This window comes from Lepidochelys olivacea, assembly GCF_965140295.1.
Source record: "Lepidochelys olivacea isolate rLepOli2 genome assembly, chromosome: 4".
Classification (NCBI taxonomy): Eukaryota; Metazoa; Chordata; order Testudines; family Cheloniidae; genus Lepidochelys; species Lepidochelys olivacea.
Genome location: NC_140414.1, coordinates 26,243,590 through 26,261,150, shown reverse-complemented (window position 1 = coordinate 26,261,150; position 17,561 = coordinate 26,243,590). Strand labels below are relative to the sequence as shown.

Here is a 17,561-nt window from a genome sequence, read left to right as displayed (position 1 = left end):
GAGCCACACAGGTTTTGCTACATTTCCTTTCATTTTTAAATAGCTTGTATATATTTGGATTTATAAACAAAAAGGTACCTCCAAAGCTGTAAGTGCCCTTAAGATGTTTTAAAACAATTAAAAAAACAAAACAAGCCAAAAGCAAGCTTATAATATATAGCAGCAAACAGTTAAGCTATAGAGCAAATCAGAAACATAAAACCTCACCCTCCCTAAATTTGCCAATCTCAAGCATCACCTCCTCCCAAAACAAACATAAAAGAAGAACCTTATACATGTCCTGAAGTTCAGATTGCTTAGTGAAGCATCAACTTCATGACTACTGTGACCCAATAAGTGTTAAATGTAGCAGCCTCCTTGTTTAAAAAAAAAAAAAAAAGATTAAGAATGTGAAATTCAAATAAGAAAAACATTAAAGGAAAATGCTAGGTAGATGCATTTAGTATTCATGAAAGCAACAGAAAAACAGCAATGACTGAAGCAAGGTCTAGCACAGAAGAGGAAGATTGTGATCTTCCCAACCTGGCTCTACAAATATACCTTAGTCCTAACCAGCAAAATATCTCCTTACTCAGTATTGGCCCTCTCTGTAACAGACAATTGCCATCATGCAAAGATCATGTGGTGGTTTGTAATACAAAGATCAGGATAAATTCAAAATACTTTGTTTTGACTCAAGTTCAGCCCTGGGTGGCGGGGCTCAGGCTTCAGGCTTCCCACTTGGGACTGAAGCCTTTGGGCTTCAGCTTTTCGCCCCTACATCCTCCCCTGCCCCAGGCTCGGGTTTCTGCCACCCTACCCAGGGTCATGTAGTAATTATTTTTTTGGTCAGAAGGGGGTTGGGGTGCAATGAAGTTTGAGAACCCCTGGCCTAGACAAATCGTTGGTTTGAGCCAGCATGGCCATTATGTTCTTAACCCATTATGACTACGACTTATCATTAGGGCCCTACCAAATTCACGGTCCACTTTGGTCAATTTCGTGATTTCAGCTTTTTAAATCTGAATTTTCATGGTGTTGTAATTGTAGGGGTCCTGACCCATAAAGGAGTTGGGGAGGGGGGTACAAGGTATTGCCACCCTTACTTCTGTACTGTTGCTGGCAGGGCACTGCCTTCAGAGCTGGGCGCCTAGCCAACAGCCTCCGCTCTCCAACCACCCAGCTCTGAAGTCAACACAGAAGTAAGGGTGGCAATCCCATGGCCCCCTAAAATAACCTTGTGACCCTCCTGCAACTTCCTTTTGGGTCAGAACCCCCAATTTGAGAAATGCTGGTCTTCCCCATGGTATTTGTATAGTATTGGATAAAAGAACACAAAAGACCAGATTTCATAGGGTGAGGGTGGGCCACCAGATTTTACAGCCCATGATGCGTTTTTCATGGCCGTGAATTTGGTAGGGCCCTACTTATCACCTTCTGTGCTTCCAGTTACCAATTTATTTACTCTAACAATGCACCAGTTACTGCAGAGAATCTTCTCAATCTAATTATCTGGTTTGCCTGTTCCAACACTTAAAACATACTGTTCAGGCTTTTGCTGCATAACTGACTCCATATTTAAACATATCGTGTGTTAAAAGATTTTGTAAGTACCATATTTTCCATTCTTCAGTGACATCCCTGTTCTCCATGAAACATCAAAAATAAGTGAGAGTGTTTCCAATTCTAGATTGAATAGTTCCTTAAGTTATGCTACAGTGAATTTCACTAGGCCTTGATATAAAGGTGTTCAGTTTATCTGTAGTAAGCATCCTTCAATCTGTACCTTAACATTTCAGACTTGGAACCTCTCTCTTTCATTACTTACCCTATATCCACTATCCTCTTTAGAGAAGATTGTTGTTATAGATGTGCTAGGAAAGGACACTATCTGTCCGTAACTGCTTGCAAAAATAAGTGCTGTCTCTAAACTCTGAGAATTTATAGTGTATAGTAATAACATCTTTTCTTCACTCAGAAACTGAAGAGAGGCTTCTGTAGTAACTTTAGCTATACTTACATGTGATTCACACCATTTAAATACTGGGCTGAAGTCAGTGGGAGTTGAGGGCGCTAAGCATCTAGCATATACAAGCCGAATATTAGTCAAACAAAACCAAGCTATTTTTCTTCCAAAAGGGACCCATACATTTAAGTAAAATATATCTGAATATGCAGAATGCCCCAAGCAACTAGAGGACATTAGTAATTTAAAATTTTATTTTCTTATCTTGCAAAACCATAAAATGTAGGCCCACCAGTTTCCACAAAGCATGCACTTTACTAGTGACATCCCACCCAACAGCATAAAGAGAACTAAATCAGTCACCAATAGACTGCATGCTAGAACATCATACCAAGAGGATCTGGTGATTCAACATGGGCTTGCACCACAAAAAAAGGTAATTTTCAATGACCGATGTGCACCACCTTCCAAATTGCTTATTTTGCCTGAGAAATTTGTGTTAGACTGATCTCCCTGACTGACAGAACCATACCTTGCAATTTATTCTCCTGGCAACGTCTTCCTCTCAGATGCTAATTCCACTTCAGGCCCAGCTCCCTGTGCTGCAAGTCAGTGGAAGGACTTGTCCAAAAAAATATTCCCACTTGTTCTAAAACCAGTTCAACTGTAGTACAGTAGGATCATTGCGTATTTTAAAAAACAGATTTCCTGAGGGCATACACTGACAAAGTTTGAACTGTACAGCAGGCAATGTCTTCCTACCCCAGCGTGGAGTGGCCAATCATTAAAAAATTATATTAAGGTAACTGGATAGTTCAGAGGACTAGCAGAGGAATAAAATGTCTTTTTCAGCTAGTTGGGGACAAAAGCTGGATCCACACTAAAAGATTAACTGCTGCTGAAAGTGGTGTTTTGTACAGTCAATCATCTTTATCAACAGGTTCCACAAACCAGTATTGAAAACTGTTCTAATGCTAGCACTGATCATATTAGCGTAGTCATGATTGTTTTCAATACTGTTTCACAAACCACAATTGATCCAATAGTATTAAGTTATGTGATCATCACAAAGTCATGGTCAGTATTGTGCCATCTAATTCAAGTACTTGCAGTCATGTTCAGACTATTTTTTAAATGTAGACAAACATGGCAAAGTATATCAGAAGGGGAATATGGGAAACTTATTACAGTTGCCTAGACTGTACCTGTTTCTTGGTTAAAAAAAAAAAAAGGACTTCACTTTCTACATCTGTCAAGCCAGCTCCTTTTCCAAGCACTAGCTATACACACATATAACATTCAAGGAACAATGCTAAAGGCCATAAATCCATCAAACAACAATAATTATTTTTATATACTATAATCAATCACTACTGTCCACTTTTCAATCTCACACCACAAAACAGGAACTTATTTCATTGTGCAATCTTTCACAAAAATTGATGCAGAGCATGCATGCTGCATACCTAAACAGTGCACTTTTGACTTTCACATCCAAATAAATACAGGGCATTTTGTTTTGACATGAGATGGCTCAATTCACAGAATATTTTTATATCAAAAATTTTTGGGGGATGTCATTAATAAAAGGACAAGCAACTGTCCGATTTGCAAACCTCAGGCCTGAAACTGAATGTAGTTTGATAGATCTGTTCACTTTGTGTCACCTAATATTTGCCAGCTTGCACCAGTTCAGATTATCTATCTAGTTGCAAACTTTATGGAAAAAGCGGTTCACTCCATTCACCATTCACTTTTACAGTTACAAAGATTTTCTTTGAAATGAAGAAAAATCCTGAGTCTAAAATACAGAAGCCTTTTAATTTTTATGAATATTGATGTTATGCAACTATAAAAAACAAAACAGAAAAACACTGTGGGGCTTTTGCCCATGACTTCTCCCCCACAAAACTGAACCCCAGCTGACTTCCTACCCCCCCAGTGAGCTACTCTGCAATGTCAAAAAAAAAAAAGGGAGGACTCGTGGTAAAAAATCCATTAAAAGGTCACACACAGGGTTGCACATTCTGGATGCAGCCTGACCTACCTTTTCTCAGTGTGCTCTCTTCCCTACAAAGCATCCCCTGCAACTGACACCCTGGGAGAAGCAGCACAAGCAAGAAAGGCAAAGAGCTTGGGGCAGTTTAAAACAAGGGGCCGAGGTTGTGAACAGATGTGTGTGTGGGGGGGGGGTAGCCAACGTGGGGGTGAAAGGATCTAAAAGAGGCAAGAGCCAGAGCGCTTGCGGGAATGGAGTACTAGGTCCAAATGGCGAACACAAGGGGCAAGGGCTGAAAGCCGGGGGGGTGTGTGACTAGGTGAGAGGACTCCAGGGCCTGAATGTGAGGGAAGCTGGGGGGGTCTCAGCCCATGGGGCGGGGGGGGCAGAACACGGGGAGCAGCCCATGGGGCAGGAAAAGGGGGGCACAACACGGGAGGGGGCAGGACCCGGGGGGGGTAGGTCGTAGAGCGGGGCTGGCTCCTACCTCGCAGGCGGCGCGCCAGCCGCTTGGCCCAGGCGGTTCGACGGGGCAGAGGGGCCCCATCCGGGGGCAGGTGCGGGGCCAGCGGGTCCCCCCCGGCGGGGCTGGGACACGGAGCCGCCCCCACGCCGCGTTCCCCCCGCCGGCGCCGCCGCCGGCCGCTGTCAGGCTCCCCGGCCGGGCCCCGGGCGCTGCTGGCGCCGGGGGAGGGGGAGGAGGCGGCGGCCCCGCGGCTGCCCCACTCCACGTCCATCTCCATCCGCAGCACCGGCCCCGCCGCCGCCGCCTCCTCCGGCTCGAAGCCCGGGTTGTCCCGACTCCAGGCCTGCCGCGAGCAGGAGGAGGGCGGCGGCGAGTAGGGCCCGCCCGCGGGTCCCTGAATCCGCCCCAGCTCCAGTCCCAGCCCCAGCGGTCCCCCGCCGCCCGGGGAGGAGAGCGCGGCCCTGGCGCCTCCGGTCCCCGCCATCAGCCCGCTGCAGCCGCCCAGACGCCGCGGGGCGGGGCGAGACCGCGCGCAGACCTGCCGCCCTGGGCCCCCCCAGAACCCGCCCCCACCCGCGAGCCCCGCCCCGGGCCCGGACAGCCCCCCGCCCCCACCCGCGAGCCCCGCCCCCCGCACCCGCCCCGGGCTCGGACAGCCCCCCGCCCCCACCCCCTCCCGCGAGCCCCGCCCCCCGCCCCGGGCTCGGACAGCCCCCCGCCCCCACCCGCGAGCCCCGCCCCCGGAACCCGCCCCGGGCCTGGACAGCCCCCCGCCCCCACCCGCGAGCCCCGCCCCGGGCCCGGACAGCCCCCCGCCCCCACCCGCGAGCCCCGCCCCCGGAACCCGCCCCGGGCCTGGACAGCCCCCCGCCCCCACCCGCGAACCCCGCCCCCGGAACCCGCCCCGGGCCTGGACAGTCCCCCGCCCCCACCCGCGAGCCCCGCCCCCCGCCCCCGCCCCGGGCCCGGACAGCCCCCCGCCCCCACCCGCGAACCCCGCCCCGACCGGCCCCCAGAGCCCCCCGCCCACCATTCTTCGCGGCCCCGGGTGGGCGCAGGGGGGAGAGAGAAAGATCCCTCCCGCCTCAAACCCAGGCGGAACCGCGGCTGCGGAGCCAGCGCGCAGCCCCACACACCCACTGCTGGCCATCCGCCGCCTCCTCCTTTCCGCCGGCCAGCCCTGACCCATTCCCTCCCCGTACACCCCGTTACACACCGACATCCTCCCTCCACAGCCACGTGCCCCCCATCTACCTTTTTACCCTCGCATCCTCCTAACTCCCCCTGCACCTGCATCCATCCAGCCCCTGTGTGCACCCCCGTGCAATGCACGCGCACACAGACACATTCATCGACCCCAAACACACACATACAAGAAACCTACACACACCAGAAATCATCCCTGGCCAGCGCAGGGTCCCTGCCATTTCAGTGACCCTGTACTGTAGATCTTCTGTCAGTCGCTAATAATAAATCAAGATGATGATTTGCTTTGTCTGCCAGTGTTTCTGTGAGAGCTCCACCCAAAGCCACTCTTAGCATTTGGGGTGAGCCGACAATACAATTCTTTACCACAGTTCAAAGATGCAGACAGGCTCCTGGTCATTAGGATCACATACACAGGGCCAGCCTGAAGGTTTGGGGAAAGGTTAGTGTGCTTATTCATTGGCATATACCCCAAATTGAACTGGCTATTTCACTCACTTCCTCCACCCCACCAAAGCTTTAGTCTGTGTGTGCGTGTCCCCTCTTCTTCCACAACTGTCTTTGCATTTTTTTTCCATGCTGCCCTTAGGCATGGACAGGGCCCTACCAAATTCACAACCGTGAAAAATGCATCATGGACTGTGAAATCTGGTCTCCACCCATGAAATCTGGTCTTTTCTGTGCTTGTATAGATTTCATAGGGGAGACCAGCATTTCTCAAATTACGGGTTCTGACTCAAAAGGGAGTTTCAGGGGGGTCAAGGTATTGCCACCCATACTTCTATGCTGACTTCAGAGTTGGGTGGCTGGAGGGCAGTGGCTGTGGGCCAGGCAACCACTTCTGAAGGCAGCACCATAACATGCCACCCCTACTTTTTTGGATCAGGACCCCTACAATTACAGTACTGTGAAATTTCAGATTTAAATAGCTGAAATTATGAAATTTACAATTTTTAAAATCCTATGACCATGAAATTGACCAAAATGGACCGGGAATTTGGCAAGGCCCTGTTCATGGAACACCTTTGCTAAACAAATCTCTCTTCACAACTAATTTCTATGGTGATGCCTACAAGAAATGAGCCAAGTTAGGGAATAGTTAATCTGTAACTGACACCATTGTTGCTGTGAGTGGTGTTATACAGTGGCCGCATTCTACGTGTACCACCTGTGTGGAGGCAAGCGCTGTAAGCACGCTGAGCCCTAAATTCTATGGGATCTACCTCTCAGTGAGTTCCCATAAACACTATCACACTTTGTGTAACTGAGGACTCTTTTAGTTGGGCTGCTGGAGTCAAAAGGTGCAAATATCCTAGGCCACACTAGTAAACGACTCCCTAACCCACCCAGCCCTTAGGGTTATGAAGGCCATCCAGGCTAAGATCATGAAGATAGCAGAGTGTCCTTGTAAACCCTGTGCAACGTCCCAGTATTGCCTTGGCCTCCTGCAGCAAATGCCAAAATCACCTTATTCAATCATATTGGGCAACGTTAACTGTCACACACATTGCGGCTGGGGAGGGGGCGTTAAAAATCAAAAGACTGACTAAAAACACAGCCTACTATTTTCTTAGAAAAAAAAATCTCATAATATTTTTGGGTCTGACCTGTGGGGGTGGCAATTCTGCTGTGCTACTGCCTACTGCTGGCTGCTATTAGCTACCTGCCAAGAGCAAGAGCTCTACCCGCCTCTTTGCCACTTGTTGCCCAGCTGTCTCTCCCGCAGCCCAGTCAGGTTGCTGTTCTGGCTCTGAGGAAGCCTGTGGCTTTGTCCCAAGCATAATAATCCCCTTTGATCTGAGAATATTATTTCCTTTTTTCTGAACACTGGCGACTGGACAGGGCAATACAGTGTTCTGCTTTCCCCCCAGCTCAGCAGAGAGCAAGGGGGGGAAAAGATCTAGGAATGAGCCAGCAGGTTTATTTAATTACAGGTCTTTATAGTAAAAACAAACATTTTTGTGAGCATAGTTCCTATGCTTTTGCCTTTTATTATAAGGTTTTTTCCCCCTTCTCCGCCATTCTTCATTTGTTGTTTTCATTTTAGACTTTGTTTCTCTAGACCAGTGGTCTCCAACCTTTTTACGCACAGGATCACTTTTTGAATTTAAGTGCAAGCCAGGATCTACCCTGTCCCTTCCCTGAGGCCCCACCCCTTCTCCAAGGCCCCGCCCTGCTCATTCCATTCCTCCCCTCCCTCCATCACTCACTGTCCCCCACTCTCACTCACTTTCACCACGCTGGGGCGGGGGGGTGGGGATGAGGGCTCTGGGCTGGGGCCTAGGCATTCAGAGTGTGGGAGGGGGCTCCAGGCTGAGTCTGGGGCAGGGGTTCAGGAGGGGGTCAAGCTGTGAGAGGGAGTTTGAGTGCAGGTGGGGGCTCCGGGCTGGGGCAGACTGTTGGGGTATAGGGTGTTGGCTCTGGGAGGGAGTTTGGGTGCAGGAGGAAGCTCCGGGCTGGGGCAGAAGGACTTCTGGGAGCAGCATGTGGCCAGGGCAGGCAGGGACCCTGCCTTAGCCCCATTGCACCGCTGGACTTTTAGCGGCCGGAGATCACGATCAACTGGCAGAGGCTCCAGGATCGACCAGTCGATCAACCAGGATCGGCCAGTTGATCGTGATCAACCAGTTGGTGACCTCTGCTTTAGACTATGATTTAAAGGTTTTAGAACGTCATTTTCTTGTCACAGAGTAAATATTCCGTATGGACACAAATTCTTTTAGCAGTTGATTAAATGTACTCCATAATTGGATTAAATTTACTCATTCTGTACTTTTTTCAAAACTGAGATTCAACACAGAAGTAATTTTCACTGTATTGCTATTGAGAGAAATTAACATTTTTTAGCTTTAGAATCATGCCACTAGAGGTAATACTTGCAAGCTACTGATTTAGTTAAAAAATTCAAATACTTGTCAGACTTTTAAGTTTAAAACGTGAAATGCAAAACAAAAACAAGGCCCCTTTTGAAATCATTTACAGACTCAGTAAAGTGAAAATTTATTGCAGCTTCATGGAGAGTTTTTAGATCCAAAAATCTCTACTGTCTTTCATATTCTGTCCTGGTTTAGCCATTGTTACGAAGCAAAAATATGTCAGATTGTTGTTTAGTGGCTGCTGAATACAAAAGGAGAATATTAGTATGTGGATCCAAAATGTGAATTTTACAAAGTCCTTGTATAAATAGTTTGAGAAAATCTTTGGGGGAACACGTTTGTTTGTTTGTTTGTGTTACTAGGTAACGTTACACATGACAAACTCCTTTTTGGATTTCTATCGGGAGTGGAGACTGCCACATAAATCACCAATTACTGACTTGGGTAGGATTAAAACCGGAGTAACTCATTACTTTGGCAACTGAAATGCCGCAGTTTAGCATGCAAGACCAAAAAAGTAGAAATGGTAGTTTAAATATAGAAGGGATAGACAGAAGGAAAGAGCTTGATTGTGCTCCCACTGAAGCAGATAAAAGTTTTTGATGGTGCATTCTTTGGGAGCAGAACTGGGCCCATAGTGGGCAGCATGGTATTTAATTTTAACAATATGTTAAATAATATTTTGAGGGTACAGTTAAATTATTTTGCAGTCAATTTGTGTGTGTATTGTAGGGACGGGATAAATCTGAAGTCGTGACATTAGCAGCCAATGTGAGTGTAAATAAATAGTGATTATAAGATTCCATTTTTTTAAAAGAACAATTTGTTGTTAAAGTAAGGATAACTCTTTGTGATAACGGAAGAAGTCCCTGTTAATTTTGAATGCATTTGTATACTCCTAAAACTTTTGTGACTAAATATCGTTCATATTTTAGGAAATTAAAGTGGTAATGTTCATCAAAACAAATAGCTCATTTTTTCTGAGCAAGAATTGGTGAGATCAGTATGATGTGTAGTCTCCAATAATTACATTGACACAAAGTACAGGGTTTTGTAGTTTTATTGAACTCACAAAATACAACAAAATATACACTGGAATTCTAAAACCATTAAAGTACAGTATCATAACAGGTAACATTTGCTCTGTGTGTAAAACTATATTTCTCTTGCTTCTCTATATTTCTCTTCATAACAGAATCACAAACACATCACAGAAGCACAGTAAAATACGCAGTAGGAGGGCTTACATTTCTGTAATGGAAAGGAGAGCTAATACAACATACTTGAGTTTGCCTGGTTAATAAAGTTGCCACTAACCACTGCTACAGCTAGAGATCAAAATCACAATGTGTTTACATTTGCAAACAATTCTTGAAATGAATGTTTCCTCTTAACTAAAAAAAAAAAAATGATTTTTTTTTTTCTGTTTTAAAGAATGACTTCATTGTCTTCAATGCTGCTATGGTCTTGAGTGTCTTCAGTGCTCTCAGCAGTTTGACGGCTGTCATTGACTTCAGCGACAACATCAACCTGCTGCAGGTCCTCAGTTTGGGCCTGCTGCTGTTCTGTGCTTTCATTGCTCATGTGACTGTCTTCTGTGACATCAGGTTTGCTGTTGTCGCTGTCTGCCTCCACACTGTCAAGCTGCTGTTGGCTGTCATTTTCCATGCTCTTATCATATGACCTCCTGTTGACTTCATTGCTGTCCTGAATGTTACTTCTGTCATCCAGTTCCACGCTCATGTCAAATTTCCCTGGAAAGCGGCATGCAGCACATGGGGCTTTGGAGGAATCCACCTGCTGGCTTTCTGCGTCTGGTGTGCTGTCATCCTCCTCTGTGACATCATGTACGATGAACTGTGCCAAACATAAAGGTAAAGCATAATGAACAGGCATCCTAGATTATGAGGAGCCAATGAATCACTGAACACTGCAATACTTCACTGAAACAGGGCATGCCTTTTGAGTTAAAAAAAGGAAAAGGAGTACCTGTGGCACCTTAGAGACTAACAGGTGATCTTCAAAACCTATAGGTTATTGGACGGAGGGCATGAGATCAGAGGGGGAGCAAGGGGAGGTACTGAGACTTGGCTGAGGGCAGCCTGCTCCAGGCTGGGAAGGAGGGTCCTGGGGGTTCCTACCTGCTCTTGGGCACATTCCACCCCTCCCATTTCCTGCTCCCCATCATGATTCCAGCCCTTCTTCCTCCTGCTTTCACCACTGCACCCCACCCCACACCCACTCACAAGATGTGCACAAGTTTAGGCAGTGGTCAAGCTCCCACAATATTTCCAGTGCGAGGGCACTTGCCCTCCTGGTTCCACCACCCCTGAGGTTATCCATGCTCTTCAAAGCACCGAGTACATTTACAGAGCTATAACAAATGTTTTATAGTACTATATGAAACATCAGTTCACTACGGGCCTCAGGTCTCACACATGATTATACTGTGTGGCTGCTGGCCACCTGGAACAGTGGGACTATTTTCCTGTCTCAGTGCATATAGGAATATAATACTTATTAACTTTAATGAGTTATGTATCCATAACAAGTGGAAATACACCCCTCTAATTTTGCCTGTGACTTGTCAATCCCCTCCACAGCTAATGCCCACAAAGAAATTTCCGTTTTGAACATCATCCTCCATTTATGGTAACCCAGGAACCATTGCCAAATGGTATTTACCTTTCCCGAAGCTTTGTAGAGCTTGCTAGACTTGTCCTTATGGTATACGTCTACCAGCTTTGCTTTTGCCCTCATTCTATAGGCCACACTGTCTCCTCTGCCTGAATTATCTCCTCTTGTGGGGACGACAGGAGTTAAAGGCGTAGTTACTGGGGCTTCAGTGGGAAAATAGGTGACAATATCCTCATCTGATTCATCCGTGTCATTGGAATCATTATCATCATGATCACCGTCATCTTCGTTACTTACACTTGCTCGTTTGGGAAGGCTCTGAAAAGCATAGAAACAATTTAATAGTGCAGCATGCAATTGCGTTGTTATAGATGTGAGGTTATTACAGTGTCTCTTTGCGGCTCCCTCAAAGTATATGACACTGTTGTACATTCTAAAGCTGAGGCAGGCAGATAAGATCCTACCATGGCATGGTAAATGTGGTAGCAGCTCCAGGCTACTCCCATGGTGAGACACATTCCTTGAGCAAAGAGACTATGATTTGTCCTAAGATTTGTCCTTCAGGTTTATGTATGTTTGAGTAGGTTTGTTCATTAATTGAGGTTTTGTCATAAATGGTTTCGCTACAGATGCAGAATTTGTTTAGAGGCTGACGTCCATCAAATACGCACTTGTGGATCCCTCTGGTTTAACACTATGTAGATTGTTTGGGGATCTACTATGCTGATTTCTTCAATATAATTTGTTATTCAGATCCCATTCTCCCAACCCTTCAGTGGAAGCTAATTACATTTTGCAGCAGGAGACTAGAGCCTCAGGTTCTGTAAGCTGCTGTGCAAATTTTAGAAACCTGGTTGCTTTACGTTTCATCGATCCTGCCAGGAGTTCTGTTTTACTTAGAAACAGATGTCTGAAGAACTAGTTTGGAGGAGGCTGTTGTTAGAAAAAATAGATATTGTGATAGGGTTGCTGCTGTGCTGTATACAATAAGGCTTGAGGTGTCAATGAAAACTTACCTGCTGCTCCGTGTCCTCAACACTTTCTTCTGAAGAAAAATGGCTCTGAAAAAGAATATGAAAAGTACATGTAAATGTGGAGAAACATACCTAATAAAGCTGGTAAAAAAAAATTATGACAAGTTTCCCACAAAAATTGTGGAAACAATTCAGATTTTTTCGACTTTGAGAAATTTTGACCAGCTGGTATAAAAATGGCAACAACAAGAATTGTGATGCATTTTTGTAGGAAATTAGAAAAATTCCACCTGCTCTAATTTTAACCTTCTTCTAGGTCTGTTATTCTGGGAGATGATAGAAGCTCCATGCTTGCATTAGTTACCATTGTGGCTATCAGTAAGGGTCTTATATGCTACCTTTCTTACTGTACAAAATTTTCCTACCAAAGCAGGGTTTCTATAAATTTCTCTTCTAACCATTTCTGCAGGTCGCTGTATAGAGTGGCTTTAGATACCTGCTGAGGTGGCACCAGAAGTTCTTGTGTTTGTGCTGGTCTCATACGTGATTGTGTATGCACCTGCTGGTGGTGATGTCTGTGAGAATGATGGCTCCCGGAATCCTGGAAAATAATAAGAACCAAGGTCACAATTCAAGATGAAGCATATAGGAGCATATGACTTGAGGAGAACGCAAATGGTGAATCTGCTTTAATCAGAGGAACTCATTTTCACACAGATATGGCATGTGAAGTACCTGCTCCCTTTGGAGCTCATTTGTTTTTAATCATTTACTCAGATGGGAATAAAGTGCAGAAGAAGTCCACAATCCAAATATACATTTAGATGTGAAAGGACATAATATTAGAGGTGTGCCTGTACCAAACTCCTGGAGGTAAACATTAAGGTAAGGTAAACAGCCTTGTGAAGGTTCAGATCAGAATTTTGCAGCTGGTTCCTGTGTCAGTAATAGTCAGAACACTCTCTCCTCCTCCACCCGCAGAACCAAACACCTCCTAGTTTTGGGGAAGTTTGGATTTGGATCCAAATGTTGTGGGTTGCACCACTCTCTACATAAAATACATAAAATCAAATAAGGGGCTTAATTCTCCTCTCATTTACACTGACATAAATCAAAGTTTCAGAGTAGCAGCCGTGTTAGTTTGTATTCGCAAAAAGAAAAGGAGTACTTGTGGCACCTTAGAGACTAACCAATTTATTTGAGCATAAGCTTTTGTGAGCTACAGTTCACTTCATCAGATGCATACTTTCCACTTTATGCATCTGATGAAGTGAGCTGTAGCTCACGAAAGCTTGTGCTCAAATAAATTGGTTAGTCTCTAAGGTGCCACAAGTACTCCTTTTCTTTTTATAAATCAAAGTAACTCCATTGAAGTCAATGTCGTTACAGCAGTGTAAAACCAATGTAAATGAGAGGAGAATCAGGTCCAGTTGCCTTTATTAGCTTACTCATTGCAACCCTGCAGGCATGCGATCACTATTGCAGTCATTGGTCTGAGCCTGTATTGGTGTGTGACCTGATTACCTGTGGTTACTAGGCAATCATTGTATGTGAGGCACAAGGGTTAAGCATTAACTGGCACCTGGACCAATTATGTCATTTATTTTCTAAAGAAAAAAACAGAAGAGTCCCTTGCCCAAACAGGGTTTCTCTCTCAAGGTAAGAAACAAGAATGTCATTGACTGATATAGCTCTAAGAAAGGAGCTGTGTGGAGTGGCAATGTCCCAGTGTGATCATTAGGAGGCACAATCTCCTTCAGGGTATGTCTACACAGCAAAGAAAAACCTACAGCTGGCCTGTGCCAGGGCTCACAGGGAATGAGCTGAAGGGCTGTTTCACTGCGTTTGGGCTCAGGCTGGAGCTCAGGGATCCAGGGTGCAGGGTGAGCATGCTTTCTGCCACACCACATAAGGGGTGCCACATACTCCCCATTGGGCACCTGCAGAGCTGCATGGAGGGAGAGAAATTATGTCCCCACTTCCTCATTACCACTCTGTGCTCATTTGGGGTGGCCAATGCTTCAGATGCAGTAGGAGGGAGCTCTTACTATGCAAGGACTGTGATTGCCCTGGCTTCTTCCCCTCTTTGAACACTTCTGCTGTGGCTAGTCATTTTCTGGCCTGTCGGAGCCCAACTCTCTCTTGACTAACATATCTGGTCGCGTCTCAGTGACTTCACTGGGGCGGCACAGAGTATAAGGGCAAAGTGTGGTGTGTGCTCATTAAATCAGCAGTATGTGATGTAGAACTATTTGACAAATACATGCAGGCACACACATCCAAATACACCATAAATTAACCTTTCCTTTGACACTATCCTACGTTGTGCAGAGCACCTCCTGTCAGGTGCTGAGCACCTTCGAATCCATTCGAGCTGAGGAGGTGGAGTACTTCACAGGATCAGGCCTTTGGATAGTGGGCTGTTCTATACATTTATCAGAGTGTTCTGTCCATGCATTTAATGCGGATCTATCTATTTTTGAATATGAAACTCATCCTTAAATATATTGTGACTTTTGCAAAATATTCTGCAATACATTTAATAGCATCCTGTGGAGTAGTGCATATAAATATACAAGTGAAACGTATCAAAACATGTTTGTGTTATAATGAGGTGTCCTTGATTTTTAAATCTCATTAGTTCCACTTCTACGGTAACTTGTGAGATTTGGGGGTGAGCTTACAGCACTGGATTCTGATACCCTTCTTGACCTTGAGTAGTACCATACCCGGAGAACAGTCCCATTGAAATTAGTGGGTCCATTCATGGAGTAATGTGCTACTCAAGATGAATAAAAGTATCAGAATCTGGCTCACAGTGATTGGTGTGAATCATCAAGACTATGCCATACTGTAACTCCTTTAAAAAAAAAAAAGCAAAAAAAAAAAAGCTTGAGTTTAAAAGTTTGTGATTAAACAAATGGATCTATAAAGATACACAAGGGCACATCTTTTAAAGGTATTAGGCCAGATACCCAGATGGTGTAAATTGGCACAGTTCCACAGAAGTCAATGAAGCTATACTGATTTACACTAGATGAGAATCTGGCCATAAAATTCAAGTTAGATAAAGTTTTGTGAACAGCTATAGTTACAATGAATCAGAAAGTGCAATTTAACATAGCTGACGTGGTGATGATTAAATAAGTAGTAAGTGAATGATAGAGAAGATGAATTGTAAAAGAAGCTTACATGGTTTTCTTCAGAGCTCTCTGAGATGGCATGACGCTTTGATTTACTCACCTTGCGGGGAGAAGAGAGGAAAGAAATTTTCAGTATACATTCACTATTAATATTTGAAGGAAATATACAACTTTTTTCTTGTTGTTACATGTCTGATATACTTACTGGTAATGCAAAGGCAATGCTGATGAGGCACAAACAAAACACTGCAATCTTCATTGTGATATTATACCTGGAAAAGATATTGTCACTGTGAGCTGACAATATGAAAAAATTGCAAACATTCTATAAGCTTTTTGATTCTCTCCTTGTGTTTCACTGTGCTCAGCTGAAATTTCCACTGAGGATTCAAACTCTCCATGCCAACCTCTCTCTCTCTCTCTCTCTCTCTGTCTCTACACCCTCTGCCCCATTCTGCAGCGAATCAGAGGAGGGGAGCAGAATCTCAATAATCCCACACCAGAAGGGGTGTAAAGAATTTAAAACCTGACACTTCAAAGTGCTAAGCTAGGAGCTGACGATGTTCAGTTCCTTACAAAATGTAGTCCTGCAATCTGGTGATTTGAGCTAATGAGGGAAAAGTATTAGGAATAAAAGAAAAATGCTGATAAAGGACAGATTTAGTTTCATACAAACAGAGAAAGCAAGACAAATTATTTTTTGTCCCCCTTACAGTTAGTATAGATCTAGTTTTCAGAACAGAATTTGAATTAAAGTTGCAATAAAATGAATACAAAAATCAATTCATATGAACAAAAGCTGCTTTTTGGTAGATCAAGTCTTTCCAGAAACTTGAACCCAAGAGGCCATGTATCTGATTAGGTATTGAAGGACAAATTAAAAAAACAAAACAGAACACAAAACCAAAACAAAAAAGCCCATGCAGAGTCTATGAGAATCGGAAGTTTGAGGCAGAGATATTTGCTTTTAAGTAAAGAATACATTTGGTGTCCCTAAATCTCTCACTGCGAGAAGGTGGGACTGGACAACGGCAGGTGGATCACTCAATAAATTGTCCTGTTTTGTTCATCCCTCTGAAGCATCTGGTACCTGCCACTGTCAGAAGACAGTATACTGAGCTAGATGGACCATTGGGCTGAACCACTTATGACTGTTCTTATGTTCTAAACAATGCATTAAACAGATACTGTATAGAAGTAATGAAATTTCAATTGTTATAAAAGAAAAGTAAAATATCCCATCCAGGGCGCTCATTCAAAGCCCTGCAAGTCTGCCAGAAGAAGTGGCATGTGACAGGACAATGATTACATTTTGTCAGTACACTCTTTTGTTTTCAAATGGCAGCTTCAAATTTCCAGCACTTGACTCAGTGGCAGGAATTTAAACCACCTCTTTCCTCCATCCCTAAATGTACGAACAGATCTAAAATCATAATTTAACAAAGTGTGCTGCAGCCCTCTTTAAGACAACTTTACGGCTCTGACGGTTCACCCTTCAGCAGAGGAACTAGAATGTTTTTAAAGTTGAACTAAAAACTAGACTATTCAAAATTCTACTGTCTGAGGTTCATGTGAATAAAAACTTAATGCAGCACCAAATGGTAGGTAATGAAATGTGCATTTACCTTTCGTGGTGTCTGGATCAGAAGGGTAGAATCTAACAGGGTTGTTGTTAGCTTTCACTGTGCAGCAGCTCAAGCCAATTTGCTCTGAAAGGATTCAGACTTCCCTTTCTCTCCTCTTCTACTGCTTGACATCTGCAGCCTTCTGGAATTTAAATGCTGTTCCAGACATCAGCCAGCCAATCCCCTGGAGGCGGAAAGGATGAGGTCATGAGGTTTCTTGCCACTGTCCTGCCCACATTCTCCTACACTTCCTCTTTGGTTTTGTGGCTTTCAAAGCAAACAAAGCTACTCCATGGTTAAAATGTTACTTATGTTCAATATCATTTAGTTCAGTACAGTTAGAATATACAGCATTCAGTATCACGTAGGAGGACTTCAGGGCACATACGTGTTCTACTTTTGTTTAAGGTAGAATCAACAGCTGTCCAGAAGTCTTTCATTCCTCCTTCCAAGCTTGGGAGAGAAAAGCTCTTAGTTAATGTGTCACGGAGGATAAAAAACTGCCCTTAAAAAAGAATGGGTCAACTTCTGCTCTCAGTGATGTGTGTGTGTTACCCTGTTGGTTTCAATGGGATTGCACATTGGGCACTGGGAGCAGAACAGGCTCACTAGCTTTTGCATATAAATGATTAGGATGTTGATTTTTATGCAAATCTCCCAGTCGGTGTTCTGCTTCCAGAAAGCAGGGTG

The 17,561-nt window shown here is 44.6% G+C and overlaps 2 protein-coding genes across 2 annotated transcripts in view; both read right to left on the bottom strand.

Moving 5' to 3' along the window:
* PKD2 (polycystin 2, transient receptor potential cation channel) overlaps positions 1–4,950 on the bottom strand; it is a 41,091-nt gene extending 36,141 nt beyond the window's left edge. The window contains exon 1 of the mRNA XM_084627524.1: positions 4,432–4,950. Coding sequence (XP_084483650.1) covers positions 4,432–4,894 — 463 coding nt within the window. The 5' untranslated portion in view covers positions 4,895–4,950. The remainder of the gene's footprint in view (positions 1–4,431) is intronic.
* A 4,584-nt stretch (positions 4,951–9,534) lies between these two features.
* Positions 9,535–17,022, bottom strand: SPP1 (secreted phosphoprotein 1). Its single transcript, XM_084626810.1, has 7 exons — positions 16,872–17,022; positions 15,452–15,518; positions 15,296–15,346; positions 12,600–12,704; positions 12,146–12,190; positions 11,178–11,447; positions 9,535–10,349 (listed from the first exon to the last, which is right to left on the bottom strand). The coding sequence occupies exons 2-7, from the start codon at positions 15,503–15,505 to the stop codon at positions 9,921–9,923; spliced, it is 954 nt and encodes a 317-aa protein (XP_084482936.1). The 5' UTR covers positions 15,506–15,518; positions 16,872–17,022; the 3' UTR covers positions 9,535–9,920.
* Positions 17,023–17,561: the final 539 nt, after the last annotated feature.

Bases quoted from the DNA above. Each gene is read 5' to 3' on its own strand.
- SPP1 (XM_084626810.1), bottom strand. From the start codon at position 15,505: ATGAAGATTGCAGTGTTTTGTTTGTGCCTCATCAGCATTGCCTTTGCA. The intron at 11,448-12,145 runs GTAAGTTTTCAT...TATGCTTTTCAG, and splicing joins TTGAGGACACGGAGCAGCAG to AGCCTTCCCAAACGAGCAAG. The intron at 10,350-11,177 runs GTAAATACCATT...TGTTTGGCACAG, and splicing joins TCTACAAAGCTTCGGGAAAG to TTCATCGTACATGATGTCAC.